We start from the raw sequence: 16,884 nt of genomic DNA, 5'->3' as shown, positions 1-16,884 counted from the left end.
GAACAGAAGTTAAACCCACAGGTCTATAATTACTTGTGTCAGCCTTTGATCCTCCTTTGTGAATTGGGGTCACATTTGCACATCTCCAGTTCATGGGTACCTCCCCTGAGTCCAAGAAAGCTCTCATAATTATGGCTAAGGGTTTGCTTACTCCCTTTGCTGCCTCCTTTAATATAACTGGATAGATTCCATCCACCCCAGATGCCTCTCTTGTCTTTATCTTCAACAATTTCTCCTCCACTTTACTCTCAGTTATTACAAGATTCTCTTGCTTACTGCCAGAGTTGAATACACCTCTGACATTCCCCTCGCTGAATAACTCCTCATGTGTGAATGTCGATGCAAAACATTCATTTATTTTGTTAGCTACCTGAGCAGAATCATCAACAGTTGACCCATCGATATCAAGTGGACCAATCTGATTCATCCCCTTCCTTCTAGAGTTTACATAAGTAAAGAACTCTTTGCTGTTTTTTTTTGCATCCCTTGCCAAAGATTTCTCGTAATCCGCCTTCACCTGCCTAACCTCCTTTGTAACTTGGTTACAGATCAACTTGTATCTATCATAGGCTTCTGTGTCAGACGTGTTAATTTGTATGTATCCCATGCATTTTTCTTCTCTGCCATATGTCTCATTAGTTCATCTGACATCCATTTAGGCCTAAACCTTGAACAATATTTCTTAGTTGGTATGTAAAGCCTAGTAGCTTCCAAGATAAGTTCTTTGAATGCTTCCCATTTTGAATTTGCTGTTGGTAACATCATCAGTTGGTCCCACTGTATAGAATTTAAATAATGTCTCAGTCCATCGTAGTCGCCTTTACGAAAGCTATAACCCTACCCTTTACCCCTAATGTTAATTAATTAATGTTAATTACCTCTTTGAGTAAATCCCACTTCAGCACACTGTGATCACTGCCACCTAGTGGTTCCTTTATCTGCAGGTTCTTAATGCATGAAGAATCACTACTGATAATCAAATCAAGAGTATTACTCCCTCTAGTTGCCTCCCGAACATGCTGATGTAGAAAACAATCATCCAAAAAATCCACAAAAGTCTTGCTAGTGTGTGAGTGACCAGCCACCAAATTCCAGTCAATATCTGAGAAATTAAAATCCCCCATTATTAGACTCTCTGATTTACTGGCCCACTCTATTTCCCTGTACAGTTTCTTATTATGCTCATCAGAGTCATTAGGCCGATAGCACACTCCTACTCTTAATTTTGATCTCCCAATGCTTATGTCACACCAAACTGACTCGACACTGCACTGTCCAGCGATGTCGACTGGCTTCACTTCCTTGGATTTTATGTGTTTCTTAACTAATAGCATAACCCCTCCTCCCTTCCTATCCTTTCTGTACTCCCACATTGTACTCCCCAAATTCCAGTTCTGCATTCCTTATATCTGTATGACACCATGTCTCTGAAATCCGAACAATATCTGCCTTTGATGTTTTGAGCAATACCTCAAATTCATCAAATTTATTTACTACACTCCTAGCATTGGTGTACATGCAAGTATACATGCACCTGTTCTTTTTCTTAGCCACCCTAACACAACCCATTTATTTACTTGTACCCCAATGATTCCCAGCAGTCTCTGAAATATCCTGCATTTTATTTTCCAGGCTGCTGCTCATTCCAATAGAAGTAGTGCAAGAATCACTTTCACCTCTGCCAGTGGCTACTGTTAATCTATTAGTCCATGTATCCACCCTCCAATCTAGCAGTTTCCCGACCCACCTAACACTGCCTCAATAGCATCAGCAAACATTCTTGCACCCTTTCTATTTAAGTGTATCCCATCCCTGTAGAAGCAGGCTCTCCTGTTAACAAGTACAGACCAGGCTGAAAAAAATTCTACCCCTTGAGCCTTGCACAATCGTTCCAGGACCGAATTGATCGACAGGGCTCTCATCATATACTCCCTCCTATTGTGTCTGGGCAGAATTGCAGACACTTTCAAATTCAACCCTAATTCATGGCTTTTTTTCAACAGTGACCTGTACTTGTTAAGTAATTCCGCCAGTCTCCTACTCTTAATATCATTAGTGCCAACGTGTACAACTATATCACCTTTTGTGCCCTGCAGATATCATCTTTAAAGATGATATCTACTCTACAACGTCATCAACCTTTGCCCCTGGCAGACATACCCTGGTCCTGTTCCACCTATCCTTTTTACAAAGCATGTTTCCCGTTTCCCTGACAATAGTCGCCAACAACTACTAGTTCCTTTGGGACCAGCGCATTCTGCCTTGGGGGCTGCCGCTGTGTTGTGCGATGACCAAGTGCAAGCTCTGGCATTGGTGTGGGCAGCTGAGAGCTTGATGGGCCCCTCACTTTTAATCCTTTGAGGGCATCCACCCTGTCCTTCAAGCTCTCATATAGGCCCATAACAACGCTGAGTTGTCGCCTGATTTCCTTACACTCCTTGCATCGCGCGCACACACAAAGACATCCCCCCCATGGCAGTATCATGTCCCGTACTCAGCTGCTCCACAAACATCAAGCAAGTAGTGCATTTTAAAAGGCTGTGATTCAGAGGGCAACTGCCCCCCTCAGTTCTACCCTGAGCCACAGCACTCCCATTAGCTTGAGCCTTTTGCTTTGCTGCTCTGGTCTGAGTCATGATTTTTATTTAATTTCAATAAAATTTCAATTTCAGTACAAAATTAAAACCCTAAACTTCTATCCCAACACAGTTATAACGCTATATTTATGTTTCAGTATCGAGTGTTATCTTTTTTTTTTTTTTTTTTTATGAAAACCCCAAACACGAAAGGTATCAAAATCTATAGTACTTAGTACCATGCATGGGTTGAAGGAGAAGTATGGGGGGGGAGGGGGATGCCGGAAACTTTGCTCTAGAGACTAAACATGGGTTTCACCACTTCAAGCCTCCAATAAGCAAAGTGGTGGCATTTCACCGGTTGATGAAAGTCATCTACCACCTACATCTACAAAATACCTTTATATAACCTTTATATAATCTATAGTACTTAGTACCATGCATGGGTTGAAGGAGAAGTATGGGGGGGAGGGGGATGCCGGAAACTTTGCTCTAGAGACTAAACATGGGTTTCACCACTTCAAGCCTCCAATAAGCAAAGTGGTGGCATTTCACCGGTTGATGAAAGTCATCTACCACCTACATCTACAAAATACCTTTATATAACTTCCGTATCAAGTTAAGTATTAATTATTTATTTTTACTAATTATTTATGTTACGTAACCTAAGTCGTTATATGTATAGTTAAAAGTACAATTTAATTAACAATGAAGTTCAACAAGATTAATAGATTTTACTGATTAATTGAGAATATTATGTAGTGTACTATACTATACTATACTATATGAAGCTTATGCTATCTATTTCGAGATATTTTGTATTGCGTAACAATGGCGGCAATTTAAGAACGGTATACACGTGGATTTGATACCCTTACCGATACTAAGTAATACCTACAAAATCTCTATCTAAGTTACTTTAAACTAAGTATCGTAAATAGGAATATAGAAAATAAGAAAATAAGTTAATATGCCAATTTAAGCTAATAAAACAGAAAATAAATCAGAAAAAACTTCTCTGTTCCAGAAGCGGCAAAAAGTTATGTCCGCACAGGCTACTCTCGTGAAATGTGTTCCCCTTCACTGAAATCTTCAATCATATAAAAAACAAATGTTCAGAAACTTTTCATTCCTATTTATGTATTACAATGATGAAGGGAAAGGAACAAACGGAAAGTGATGGCAGTGCCAGGAAACGAAACAAAATTGATTTAGAAATGATGAAAATGATTAAGAAGTACAAAGCATGACAAAGTTTGTCATCTATTGCAAGGTAATTAGTTCTCACTGCTTCAACACTGAATATTATTTTAAAGGACAGTGCGCGTATAAAAGAACATGTCAAAGGATCAATGTAGTTAAGATCAACAGTAATCACAAAACAGTGTTCAGCTGCTATATCAAAGATGGAACAGCTGTCAATAATATGGATGGAAAATCAGATTCAGAAGTGAGTGCCCCTGAGTCTAATGACCATTCAAGCAAAAGCAACAAGTATTTATAAAGACGTTAAGGACAAGTATGGCGAACCCCAACCCAAGTTGTTCATGGCAAGTAACAGGTGGTTTAATAGGTTCAAGCATCATACTGGTTTCCACAATGTTAAAGTATGCGGTGAAGTCGCCAGTGCTGATTCTGAAGCTGCAGAGAAATTGCGATGTGTTGGAAAAAATTATTGATGAAGGCGGCTATTCAACGCAGCAAATTGACAAGACTGCTCTGTATTGGAAAAAAATGCTGGATCGAACATACATTGCCAAAGAGGAAAATACAATGCCAGGTTTCAATGCTTCAAAAGATAGGGCCATGCTCTTTCTTGGGGCTAATACAGCAAGAGATTATAGATTAAAACCACTGCTTGTGTATCATTCTGGAAATCCTCGTGCATTTAAGGGCATCAATAAAGCCACTCCACCTGTGCATTTCAGATCGAACCAGAGAGCATGGATAACAATATCTCTCTTTGAGGATTGGTTTAAATGCTGCTTCATTCCCAAGGTTTAAAAATATTGTAAAGACAACAACATTCCTTTCAAGATTTTGCTTCTATTAGATAATTCTCCTGGACACAGTACGCATCTAGATGATTTCAATTCGAATGTGAGAGTCATATTTCTATTGCCAAACACGACTTCACTCATCCAACCTATGAATCAGGGTGTTATTTTGAATTTAAAAGCATCCTATTTTATGCACAACATTTGCTCAGGCATTTAAAAATTAATAAGGCCTGGGCAGAAATTATTAAAAGTTGTTTAAATGGCGAATGGAAGAAAATAAAAAAAATATGCCCACAGCACATAAAAGGCTTCAAAAGATTTGAAAAAGATGAATCATATGAAGAGGTTGCAGATAAGATTGTAAAAGTTGCAGAGCTACTTCAGTTGGAGGTTGATGCCAAAGACGTGGAGGAGTTAATAGAGGAAAAAGAGAAGGAATTATCTAACAAAGAACATACTGACTTGCAGGCAGTGATAGTGAAAGAAGAAAATGCTGACGAAGCTCAAGATGAACCAAATGAGGAGCCGAGACGATTCATCACCAGAGAGAGATGGCAATGGCATTTCAAGAAATTGCATCGGCAATGGCGAGATTTGAGAAGATGGATCCTGATCGAACGATTCTTAAAAGTTAACAGAGGGGTGAATGATGTGCTTGCTTGCTACAAAGAAATCTGCAATGAAAAGAATACAACCACCATCCAGTCACCCATTAATATGTTCTTTCTTAAGATTGAGCGGCCGACCCCTTCTAAATCTCCAAAGCCCTCGACCTCCGCAGCTGCATACTTATCAGCTGAAATCGATTCTGGCAACGATGCTCAAGAGATAAACCTTACTGGCATTATGCCCATCTCTTCTCTTTTTTTGTAATTTTATAATTTTGAAATTTTTTTAAATTGCATGCTTTTGTAATTTTTCCTGTGGATGAGATAAAAAATTTAATAAAAACAAGAATTCTATTTACATGTTTGTTCAACATTTCTTTTTGATTCAATCAATTCAGCAAGCACAGTTGCGAGTGCTGCACAAGCATTTGGAAAAGTCCAACTTACGTAGCATTTCACGGAACGCAACCCTTATGTAAGGGTTGTAAGTTGGGGAGTTGCTGTACTAGTGTGTTTGTAGATAATAATGCCTCTCTAATATGCTGCTGTAGAAAACAGTAATCCAATAAATCTGTAAAAGTCTTGCTAGCGTGTGAGTGACCAGCCCACAAATTCCAGTCAATATCTGTAAAGTTCTTCCCCCTAACACATAAATACATTTCAATTTGGCCATTGTCCCACTACAGATAACTTTGCAAAAAAAAGGGGGGGGGCACAATTAGCACAATGAATATAGCTATAATTTGCTAGAGAACCACCATTGACAGTCATTTCCCCAAGCCAAAATGTTCCTGCTAGTTGGAGATTTTGCTTTACTGCTCTTGTCTGAGGCTTGATTATGGTCTTATTTTAATTTAAAATTACCGCACAAACTAAGACATGAGTATAATGATAATGCACACTATTAATTTGTAATCTAGTGCACACTACACTATTATGTTTCTAAATAACACTACTATCTTTCTAATTTCTTAGCAAAAAACATGAAAAAAATACCAACCTACATGATCAGAACCCTTCAAGCTGCTTATTTGCAAAAATTAAATGCTGCAATTACTACTAAGATGCACTATGCTACAAGTTAGTAATTATGAGATACAATAATCACATAAAAATCAACGATACAAAGGCACTATTGAATATTAAGTCATAACTTACTAAATCCTTAGCCAAATTTAAAAATAAGCTAATGAATGACTAGGACTATTAAAACTGTATTGAAAACAATTCAGTACATTAAGCAAAAAAACTTATCCATTTTGAAGAACTCTAAAATGTCAATCTTCACTAAAGGTTTTGAAGTTATTGATTAATTTGACAACATAAGTCTGCCTTTACAGTTGAAGGCAAATTCAGTGTACTGAAGTAAGGATTATGGAACACGTGATAAGCATTCTCTCTTTTTTGCTATTATTCTTTTCACTTGGATAACCTTTTATTATTAGTAGTATTAATACTGGCAAAATGCAAGGAAACAAACTTATACAGCATAAGCCCCATCCTCCCCCAAAAAAATGCTACCCACCTCATCTATCCATCTCATCTGATATGTCCAATTCTTCTTTAAATTTATTCAAACATGCATATATTTTTGCTTATTATGTATATATTATTAAAATTTAAAAAAAAAAAAAAAAAAAGTAGGCCCAGCTTTATGATGCTTCAATTTATGCCCTTTTAAAATAATAATGGGAAAAAAAAGAAAATTTGAAAGCGCAAGCATAAACACAGCACAGGTATCTTGATGGCGCTAGTGTCAACGTAAGTTGCTTTCTCCTTGTCCGCAGTATATACATGTTGTGAGCTGTGCCTTAAATTTTAATAATTTCCTGTGTTCATTAGTGCCTTATTATTTTAAATAAATTGTGCAACCATGTCGTCTAAGTGTAGTGGAGAATCTGTGCTTGCACATGTTAAAAAAAACTGCAAATCTCTAACAATTAAAGTGAAAATGGGCATTATTCATTATATGGAATCTGGTGAGTGGCATTCGGAGGTGTGTGCAAGACCTTAAACAGTAGCACCTTCTACTGTACCTTCTACCCTAACAGTAGCACCTTCTACAGTTACGACTATTATAAATAATGCTGAGAAGATCAAGAAGTGATATACAGGAATTGTTAATGCAAGCATTTCTAGAACAACTTATTCAAGAAGTGAGACAATGGAGAAGATGGAGAAGTTGTTAGTGCTGTGGGTAGAAGATATGAACCAAAATAACATTCCTGTAACACAGGCAGTGGTTATGGACAAGGCTAGGAGCTTGTTCAATGAAATTAACAAGGAATCAGAAAGGACTAAATCATTTTCGGTTAGCAGGGGCTGGTTTTCCAGGTTCAAAAACCAGACCAGAAGTCAAAATGTAAAAATTACTGGTGAGGCAGCCACTGCAGGTGCTGAGGAATATTCTACCATATTCCAAAAGTTAATGGACGAAGGCTGCTACACCCTAGACTTGGTCTTTAATGTTGATGAAATGGGGTTGTACTGGAAGAAGATGCCTGGTAGGAAGTACATAGTCTGTGAACAGAGGTCTGCCCCTCATTATAAGGCTGAAAAAAATCAGCTTACATTACTCCTGGGTGGTAATGCATCAGGCACTTTTAAGTTAAAGTCGATGTTGGTGTACCATGTGTTATGAAGGCATTGTGAAGACTACTTCCTGTTTTCTGGCACTCTAATAAGAAGGCATGGGTGACCCAGACCCTTTTTAGTGAATGGTACACTTCATACTTTTGTCCAGAGGTGGCCCAATTTTGTGTAGTAAACAACTTGCCCCGTTGTTTTAGTCCTCGAAAATGCTCCAGGATATTCAGCCGACCTTGAAGATATAATTAATAATGTTCTGAATGTGAAGGTCATTTATTTGTCAACTAACACCACCTCACTGTTGTAGCCAATGAACCAGGGCATTATTGCAACCTTCAAGGCGTACTATTTAAGTACAGCCTTCAAAGGGATTGTTGAGGCAGTGCAGGCATCTAATTTTTGACTGTGAAGGACTACTGGAGGTCCTACAACATCTTTAAGGCCATAAGTAACATTGTCGCAGCCTGGAAATAAGTGTCACAATCAAGCATGAATGGTGTTTGGAGGAAATTGTGGCCTAATCCAGTGTCTCTTACTTTCTTGAGTTTGAGCCAGTTTCAGTAGTGGCTGAAGATGTCACTCGGACAGGTGAGGATGTTGGCTTGACAAGGTTGACATTGTGATGTCAATGAGTTGCTGCAAAGCCATAGTGAGCCTCTGTTATTTGGTTATTCGTTTTTTTTTTTTTTTAGGAGCATTAGCAACCAAGGCCATATTGCTCCGGGGATATGCGGTGGTCATTCCCTGACCTTTCCGCATCCTCCATATTTGGTGGCTCACGGGCTCGAACCCTGGTCTAATCAAGGAGCGTGTGCTACGCACTGCTGCTCCTGCCCACCTGGCTATGGAGGCGCCGAGCCTCTGTCAAAGGAGGACTTAGAGGAGAGAGAGAATATTAGGTTTGTGTTATCATCTTTACTCTGTAAAAATAATGAATATTTTAAAAAACAACTAGGGTAAGACTGTAGATGTTTATTGGCTGCACAATTGGCTAAAGAGAATTCTGAGGAGGAAGAGCAGGAGATTGTGCCAATTAGGACCGTCGCCATAAAGACACTTCAATCAGCTTTGGCACAAATACAAACAGGCTGTCATTATCTCTATGAGATAATGACCAAGAGTGAGAACGCATCTTCCATCCAATGAGCTATTACTAACATATTGAAGCCCTATATGATACAATATGTTAGAAAAGAGAAAAATAAAGAACTCAACAGATATCATCGTTGAGTTCTTTCCGGTACTATCAAAGAACATCAATGGGGGGGGGAGCAGACAGTGGCATTACTACATACTCCAAAGATGGCTCTACGGGAATAAAGTACTAAGTTAAATTTTTATTTTATTACTTATATTGTATCTATAAATATTATTTATATATCATAATTATAAAATAACCACTAATATTTAATATAAAAAAACACTTATATTAATCTTATGGTTCAATTTTTGTCGTGAAGGAACCTATCTCATTTAAATACACTATATTTCTTCCTCAATTTATGCCGCTTCAGTTAACGACCCTGAGGAGGTGGAACATAACCTTGGTGTAAATTAGAGCCTACCTGTATATTGAATTATATTAGTTGCTTCCATTTTCAAGTTTATTTAAAAATTTATTTCAAATTTGGTGCATTTCAGAGGTGTAGTGTTTGAGGTGTAGCGGCCACCTGGAGAGAATATTAGATTTGTGTTATCATCTTTACTCTGTAAAAAATAATAAATATTTCAAAAAACAACTAGGGTAAGGCTGTAGATGTTTATTGGACTAACAAGAGCAGAAAAGCAAGTAATGTGAAACTTTAAACAAATAGCATGCTACTCTTCAAGCAAATGCCAAACAGTTGCAAAAATAGTGGAGAATTCCCTGACAAGTTCTCACACAATTTCTGCACAAAAAATGCAAAAAAAAAAAAAAAAAAAAAAACTTCAGTAACCACCACTATATTTAGGAAGGTAGAAAAAATTTTGGATATTTAATCATTGGTAACATTATTTACAAGGGTCACATGTCAGGTTACCTGCCACTACCACTGACTTAAACAATATTATTTGCTAAGAACCATGCGACCTGAGTCGTGGATCTTCACAATGGTATTGCTTCTACTGATGCAAAGGAAGTAACACCTAAGTGTTAAGTGTGTTGTTCACAGCTGTAATCAAAAAGAAGCAACCATATGATACTATTATCCATCTTGCTATGGTGATCCTATTAGTGTAGCTGCCAAGTTTTGACTTTTAAAAAGCTAGAGATCAGATAACTGTAAAAAGCAGATATTTGGCCAAAGCAGATAAAAAAGCAAGAATTTTTCTGCAAAAAGGAGGAGGGAAGCAGGAGATTTTTTAAAACTTTTGACTTCAAATTAAACTTCTCCACAATATACACACTTTTGATATTAAAACACAGCCATAGGACTGTTTACCAGTACGGTATGCTTTTGAACATTAGATTACGTAGGATTTTTCTGTCTGTAAAATATTAACTGATTACTTCTCAGCCTATCTCCCACATTTCTATAGGTATGCCTTGATTCCTGTCACTATCCGAGCCTGCCAACCTTTGTACCATCTGCAAAACTGAGACAATAAATTTGATAGGTCTTCATCAATACTAGCAATGAATATTTTAATCAGTAAGGGGCCTAGCCCTGAACCCTGGAGAAGTACTTGACACTGTGCATGTGTGTGTTTTGTGAAATCTTTTCATTTCAATTTGGTTCAAAATCAGTTGTTCACTAAATAGTGCCACCATTCAATGATAAACTGGTTCTTTAAATACAGTTATATACACCTGGGAAACAGTAATCCCAAAATAACTTATTCACTTGGTGAAGTTCAACTAAACCCAGTACTGGAGGAAAGGGACTTGGGTGTTACGATACAGTCAGACATGAAATTCTCTGAGCATTGTAAACAGGTCACAAGGAAGGCCCATGGTGTCCTATCGATGATCTATTGAACTTTTGTAAGTAGAGATAGGGACGTGATAATCCCATTATATAAGGCTTTTGTCAGACCACACTTGGAATTCTGTGTTCAAGTATGGAGACCACACCTAAAGAAAGACATCGAGCTTCTTGAAAGGGTGCAAAGACGGGTAAACTCGCCTGGTGAGATCGGCAAAAGGGCGTCCTTATAAAGAAAGACTTCGAATATGTGGGTTGCAGAGTTTGGAAACTAAACACCTTAGAGGTGTTTGAGGCTCTGAGAGGCATCAGTAAAATGAATGAGGACGAAATTTGCAAGATTATAAATGATGCTAGAACTAGGGGACATAAATTCAAATTACGGGGGGGAAATGTTTAGAGTGGACTGCAGGAAGTTTTATTTTAGCCAGCAAGTTATAAATTATTGGAATGAGTTGCCTACATGGGTGGTAGAGGCTGACAGTTTGGGGAAGTTCAAAGGTCATCTGGATAGTACCTTCGGGTCAGGGAAGCACACAGGATGATAAGTTTAATTTCCTTTTCTTTTATTAATTATTATTATTTATTTTATTTTTTTTTTTTATCATTGTTTTATTCGGGGTTGTTGGGTTTTTTTTTTTTTTTTTTTGGCTGGTGCAGCATACGCCACAGGCTTTCTTGCACCATGCGGCCATTACTAATACTAATATTTAGTCAAAGCAGAAGCATTAAGTTAAGAGTTAACTTAATGCTTCTGCAAAGTAAATTGGGTCACTTCCTATATATGAATTCTGTTTGGAGCCGGCAAAACTTTTGACCTCAAGAATTCATGACAGAAATTCAGCTAGCTGCCAAACTAGATCAACAATTTAAAAAATTTATTCATAATATCATATGTGCGTAATGAATACTTAAGTTATAACACTTTATTTGATCATATAAACATACAAATCACTCTAATGACAATGTTAACTGATGATGATGTACACAACATTATACATTGTTGTGAGCATTGTAGCATGTTACTGTCATTCATGATGTATTGTTTCTGTACTCATTTCTCAGTGGTCTTTTATAATTGTGACTGACAAGGAAGGAAACCTTTACTAATTTATTGACATAGAGAAAGTGACAATAATGTGAGTCAGAAACAGAAAATAAATCTTTAATAGTATTAGTTTTTAAAAACTTTGATTTCTTTTAATAATCTTTATTTCTTTCTAAATTGAGAGAAGGTATCATCCCTGGGTCATTTATCATATGTGTTGTGTTGGAAATGAAAAACCTGTAGAATAAAGTTTGCATTGATTCATGGTTAATTTAACAGTCACTACCAACTATTCTCAGGTGTTTAATTCAAGGAATTTTTAAAAATTTCTGATTTAACATAGTTTTACTATATTTCTGCAAATTAAAAAAGATGAAGGAAAAACTGTCATGAACTATGTTACAACAGTGAGACAGAGGAGGGGTCAAATCAAGTCAAAAAGAGGGCTTCTCTGTCATAAACCTGGAGGGTTGATAGCTATGTATTGTCATTCATCCTACCCCCACTTTTTTATTTACCCAGAATGCATCTCCGCTAACCTATATAAATTTCTTTTCCCCCTTACTAAATGAATTCTCAGTCCAATACTAGACAAACTTTTAATTCTGTTAAATCTATGTGTTGAGAAAAGGATGTAAAATCACCTTCAAAAGATAAGTAAATAAAGTATAAATAAATAAACATACAGTAAGCCCCCGTTATAACGCGGTTCGCTTTACGCTGATTCGCTATAATGCTGTTCTTATATTATAACCCGTATCTGACTATAACACTGTCACAGATCACTATAACGCTCTTTTACAGATTGAATTTTTGGCATATTTAAACGAAATCGTTTCATTTGTTGGAGTCGATAGCTTGAAAATGAATAGCAAAACAGCATTAAAACGTTTCCCACGCCGACTTGAGAAATTTTCTCGCACGCTAATTTAATTGCAGTACAGTGACTTGTTACGTAGTTCCGAAATCAACATTTTAAAAAATTATCAAGTATATTGCTTGTAATATTTGCGTTATATGCATTTATCCGAAGTCTACTCATCACCCAGTACCGTATTAGACATCGTGCGAAACGGACAGTTTTCTTGAACGTTGAATCATAATTGATGCAACCAACGCAGTTACATTTTCGAAGAGTTAATAATGGCCGATAAGAATGAAAAAGCAACAATGTCTGAGCGCAGTACGAAAACTATATATATGTAAGAAAAAGACTGAATTTGAAAATTAAATTAGACGTTTTGAAGCGAATCGATTCGGGTCAAAGACAAGCGAATGTGTGCCATAATTTAGGACTTGCAAGTTTAACTGTAAGAACAATTATAAAAAAAAATAAAGAATTAATTTTAGCAGCAGGAAAGATAGCTGTTCCACTGCAAGCAACTAGGGCTAGGCCGGCTATTAGGATTGAAATGGAAAGACTAAGTAATTTTATTGAAGATAATATCCAATGCAGAATTCGGTTAATATTATTAAAAGAGAGAGAGAGAGAGAGAGATTAGCCAATATAATGATCTGAAGAAAACTCACCTAAAAAAAAAAAAAAATGTGGAACCATTTAAAACTAGTAAGGGCTGGTTGAATAGATTTAAAATCCAGGGAGAAGCCGCAAATGCAGATTAAGGAGCCGAAACTTTCAAAAAAGAACTTGTGAAAATTATTGAATAGGAGTATTATGTGTTATACTTCTCAACAAGTTTTTAACATAGATGAAGCAGGACTTTTGTGGAAACAAATGCCTAAAAGAAGTTTCATATTGAAAGGAAAAAAAAAAAAAAAAAACATGCCAGGTAAAGAAGAAAAAACATGCCAGGTTTCAAAGTGGCGAAGGATCGGTTGACTTTATTGTTGGGTGGTAACGCTGCGGGGGATTTAAAATTAATACCCCTTTTAGTTTATTTGGAAGAGGGCAAAAGTTCAACCCAAAATCGACACATTTTTCTTCATTAAATTCATCAATTAAATTAAATCAATTAAATTCATGATTTTAATTGGAATTTTAAGTTTAATTTTGATACGTAAGTAGTTACCACATAATTATATACGTATGTAATGCAGGATATTTTATATGTACAAATATTTGAATATTAAATATTTTGACCGACATTTGTGCATCTTTTCACTACTGTTTATTATTGATTAGGAAATATCCTATGGCACCGACCGCAACTCACAAATACATATGTTACCTTATGGGAATGCGGAGCTCACTTAGCGTGGATTCACTTAGCGCTCTGTTTTTACGGAACCAATTATCAGCGTTAAGCGGGGGTCACCTGTATTTAGTTGACTTAGCAGTATGAATTTCACTTATTATCACAAATGTCATATGATAGAAGTTATATCAAAAATTGATTTGTATTATCAACTTAAGAATTTCTAATACATAATGAAGAATTACCAGTCTGTCTTGGCTGTAGAGATGAAGAATTGAGAGCCATTACTATTAGGTCCTGAGTTTGCCATTGACAACATACCTTTAAAGAAATTTTTTTCTTCATTATAATTCCAAATAATCTTTTGCATTTATAACTTTAAGATGAGTCATAAAATAAAATATAACTCCTACTTTAAAATGCTAATGTCAATAATCAATAACTGCAACTTTATGAAGCCTTATGCATAATCCAATAAAAATGAGATACAGGTAGTTCCTGCTGTTTTTTTTTTTTTCAAAAATCAAGTATCAACAGAATCGAAAGTATGAACAATAATTGCAATAAATAAATGCTAAACATTCATAAATACGGCATTTCAAACCACCCACCTAGCTATACAATACATTACTACTGTGCGTGTGTTTATTTGTTCAGGCAGAGATAAGGAGGGAGGTCCAACCCTTAAAGAATTTTGTAAAGAATTCCATATTTTAGATGCAATCAGAATAATACAAGCCTGGGACAAAATTACAGAGAACATGAAGGGTGTTTGGTATAAACCGTCATCAGTTTATTAATAATTTTGAAGGATTTTAAGAACCAGCAGAGATTATACAAAATGAAACAGAAGCGGTCATTAATAATGCTAACCAATTGGAGCTTGAGGTTTCTACAATTGACGTTACTGATCTGCTTTAAACACAAAATGGAGAGCTCACAAATGAAGACCTTCTTGAAATGGCAATATGTGAAGAAGCTGAGGAAGAAGATTTAACAGCTGAAACTTCTTCATTTGTTCACTCTCAAGGGGCTTGACGAAGCTTTCCAACACATAGAAAAAGCAATTAAGATTTTTGAGTCACAAGATTCAAATTTAAAGCGCATTCAAAAAGTTTCTACAGATTTAAAAAATGCTTATGCATGCTATTGTGAAATTTATAAAGAAAAGAGAAGACTGCCTTGGAAACAAATGACTCTTGAAGCATTTCTGAATATGACGACTCCTCATGCTTCCAACAAGCCAACGATGAGTGATGAACCATCAACAAGTGACGAACCATTAACGAATGCCCATTTAGTCAATGATGATGAAGAATAAACATTCTTTAACATTTGTGTGACATAAATAATTTCTTTATTATTATTATTATAATTTGCTTGATTTTAAAGACTGTTTTCATTTCTTTGGATAAATAAATCATTGTTTAAGCATAAACTCTTGTTCTGTTGACCTTTATTTAACATTACTATGGTCAAATTCATTGTTGAGAATGAAACCCATTTTTAACATTACGTCTATGGGAAATAAATTCCTGCTTTATGCGTGCACACTAGGAATGAATTAACTCGTAAAATCGGGAACTACCTGTATATTATTTCAGTAAAGAACTATGTCTAAATGTTAATGCAAAATATTGTTATACTATAACTGTATATTTTTATAAAGTCAACACTATATAAATGCAATATAATACAACAGGGTTCCACAGTACATTTCTTACAACACAGTTATATGTGACTCATAGAAAAGAAAAAATTTATACCAACAAAATATGGATAATATGCTAACTGGAAGAGATAACTCATAAAATTTATAGCCTGAATGTCAAGTGCCATCACAAATCAATACACAGAATAAAATACAAGGGCCATTTGAAAAGTCCTTGGCCTGAGTATGAGGGGTTTATTTGAGTCGTCTAGTTATGTGTTACTTTTCAACATATTCCCCTTTGGAGTCTACATTTTTGCCACTGATGCTGCAATGCATTGATTCCAGCTGTGAAGGAAGTTTTGTCTTGGATCGCTAGGAATGCATCCATTGCAGCAATGATCACTATTGGTGGGAAAATAGATGCCAACTAGGTATTATTTCAAATTAGGAAATAGGTGAAAGTCCAATGTTGCTAGATATGGTGAATATTGGGAGGATTGTCCAAGATTTTAAAGCCACACTCATGCAGTGCAGTCATGGCAATGGCAGACTTGTAAGCAAGCACGTTTTCCTGGTGGAACAACTCCTTTACTGAGCTTTCCTTTGGTGTTTGTCTTTAATGTTTTCCTGCAAACAACTCACAAGGTCTGCATAATACACATCTGTGACTGTCTGGTCTTTCTGAAAGTAATCCACTAGCAACACTTCATCAGCATCCCAAAAACTGATCTCATCACTCTGCCAGCAGAAGGAATCAACTTGGTCTTCATAGAGGGAGAGGAGCTATGTTTCCACTGTTCAGACTGCTCCTTTGTATTTTGTAATATGAAAATGATGGACCCACATCTCATCCACAGTCAAGTCACGAACCTTATAAAGAAACTGTAAGGTTTGTTTCTGGTCACCAACTTTGGAACCCATCGTGCTGACGCCGTTTAGCAAGGGCTTACATCTGGTGAGTATGGGCTTGGCAAACCCAGGGTCCTGAGCTGAATATCACCATTCTTGTCTTTCTTGGTGATTATTATTATTATTATTATTAACAGCTACAAAGCAGTAAACAAACATGCCTGAGGGTGCAGCTACAAGGCATTATTACACAGCTTCAAAGCAGAAGCTTGGCGTATACATTTCCCAAAGTAAAGAAAAAAGTAAATGTACAGATAAAATAAAACTAAGTAAAAGTAGGACTCATCCAGCCTATTTAAGTGAACAGGTAGGAGTAAGGCAAAGCACTGGTATTTCTTCACACACATTACACAATCAGAGTCTTTGAACTTGCAAGAAGAGTCCATTTTAAGTCAGGTACCGGATGAGGTTAGCAATTTCAGTTGCCTCTTGAAGTGT

The 16,884-nt window shown here is 36.4% G+C and overlaps 1 protein-coding gene across 2 annotated transcripts in view; it reads right to left on the bottom strand.

Moving 5' to 3' along the window:
* cyp33 (peptidylprolyl isomerase cyclophilin-33) overlaps nucleotides 1-16,884 on the bottom strand; it is a 183,883-nt gene that overhangs the window by 12,718 nt on the left and 154,281 nt on the right. For both annotated transcript variants that reach the window (XM_090381682.1, XM_090381683.1), the window contains one exon: nucleotides 14,129-14,204. In XM_090381682.1, coding sequence (XP_090237808.1) covers nucleotides 14,129-14,204 — 76 coding nt within the window. The remainder of the gene's footprint in view (nucleotides 1-14,128; nucleotides 14,205-16,884) is intronic.

Source organism: Mastigoproctus giganteus, chromosome 9 (assembly GCF_048544385.1).
Source record: "Mastigoproctus giganteus isolate SK-2022 chromosome 9, ASM4854438v1, whole genome shotgun sequence".
Classification (NCBI taxonomy): domain Eukaryota; kingdom Metazoa; phylum Arthropoda; class Arachnida; order Uropygi; family Thelyphonidae; genus Mastigoproctus; species Mastigoproctus giganteus.
The sequence above is the reverse complement of the archived record's forward strand: the minus strand, read 5'-3'. Positions and strand labels throughout refer to the sequence as shown.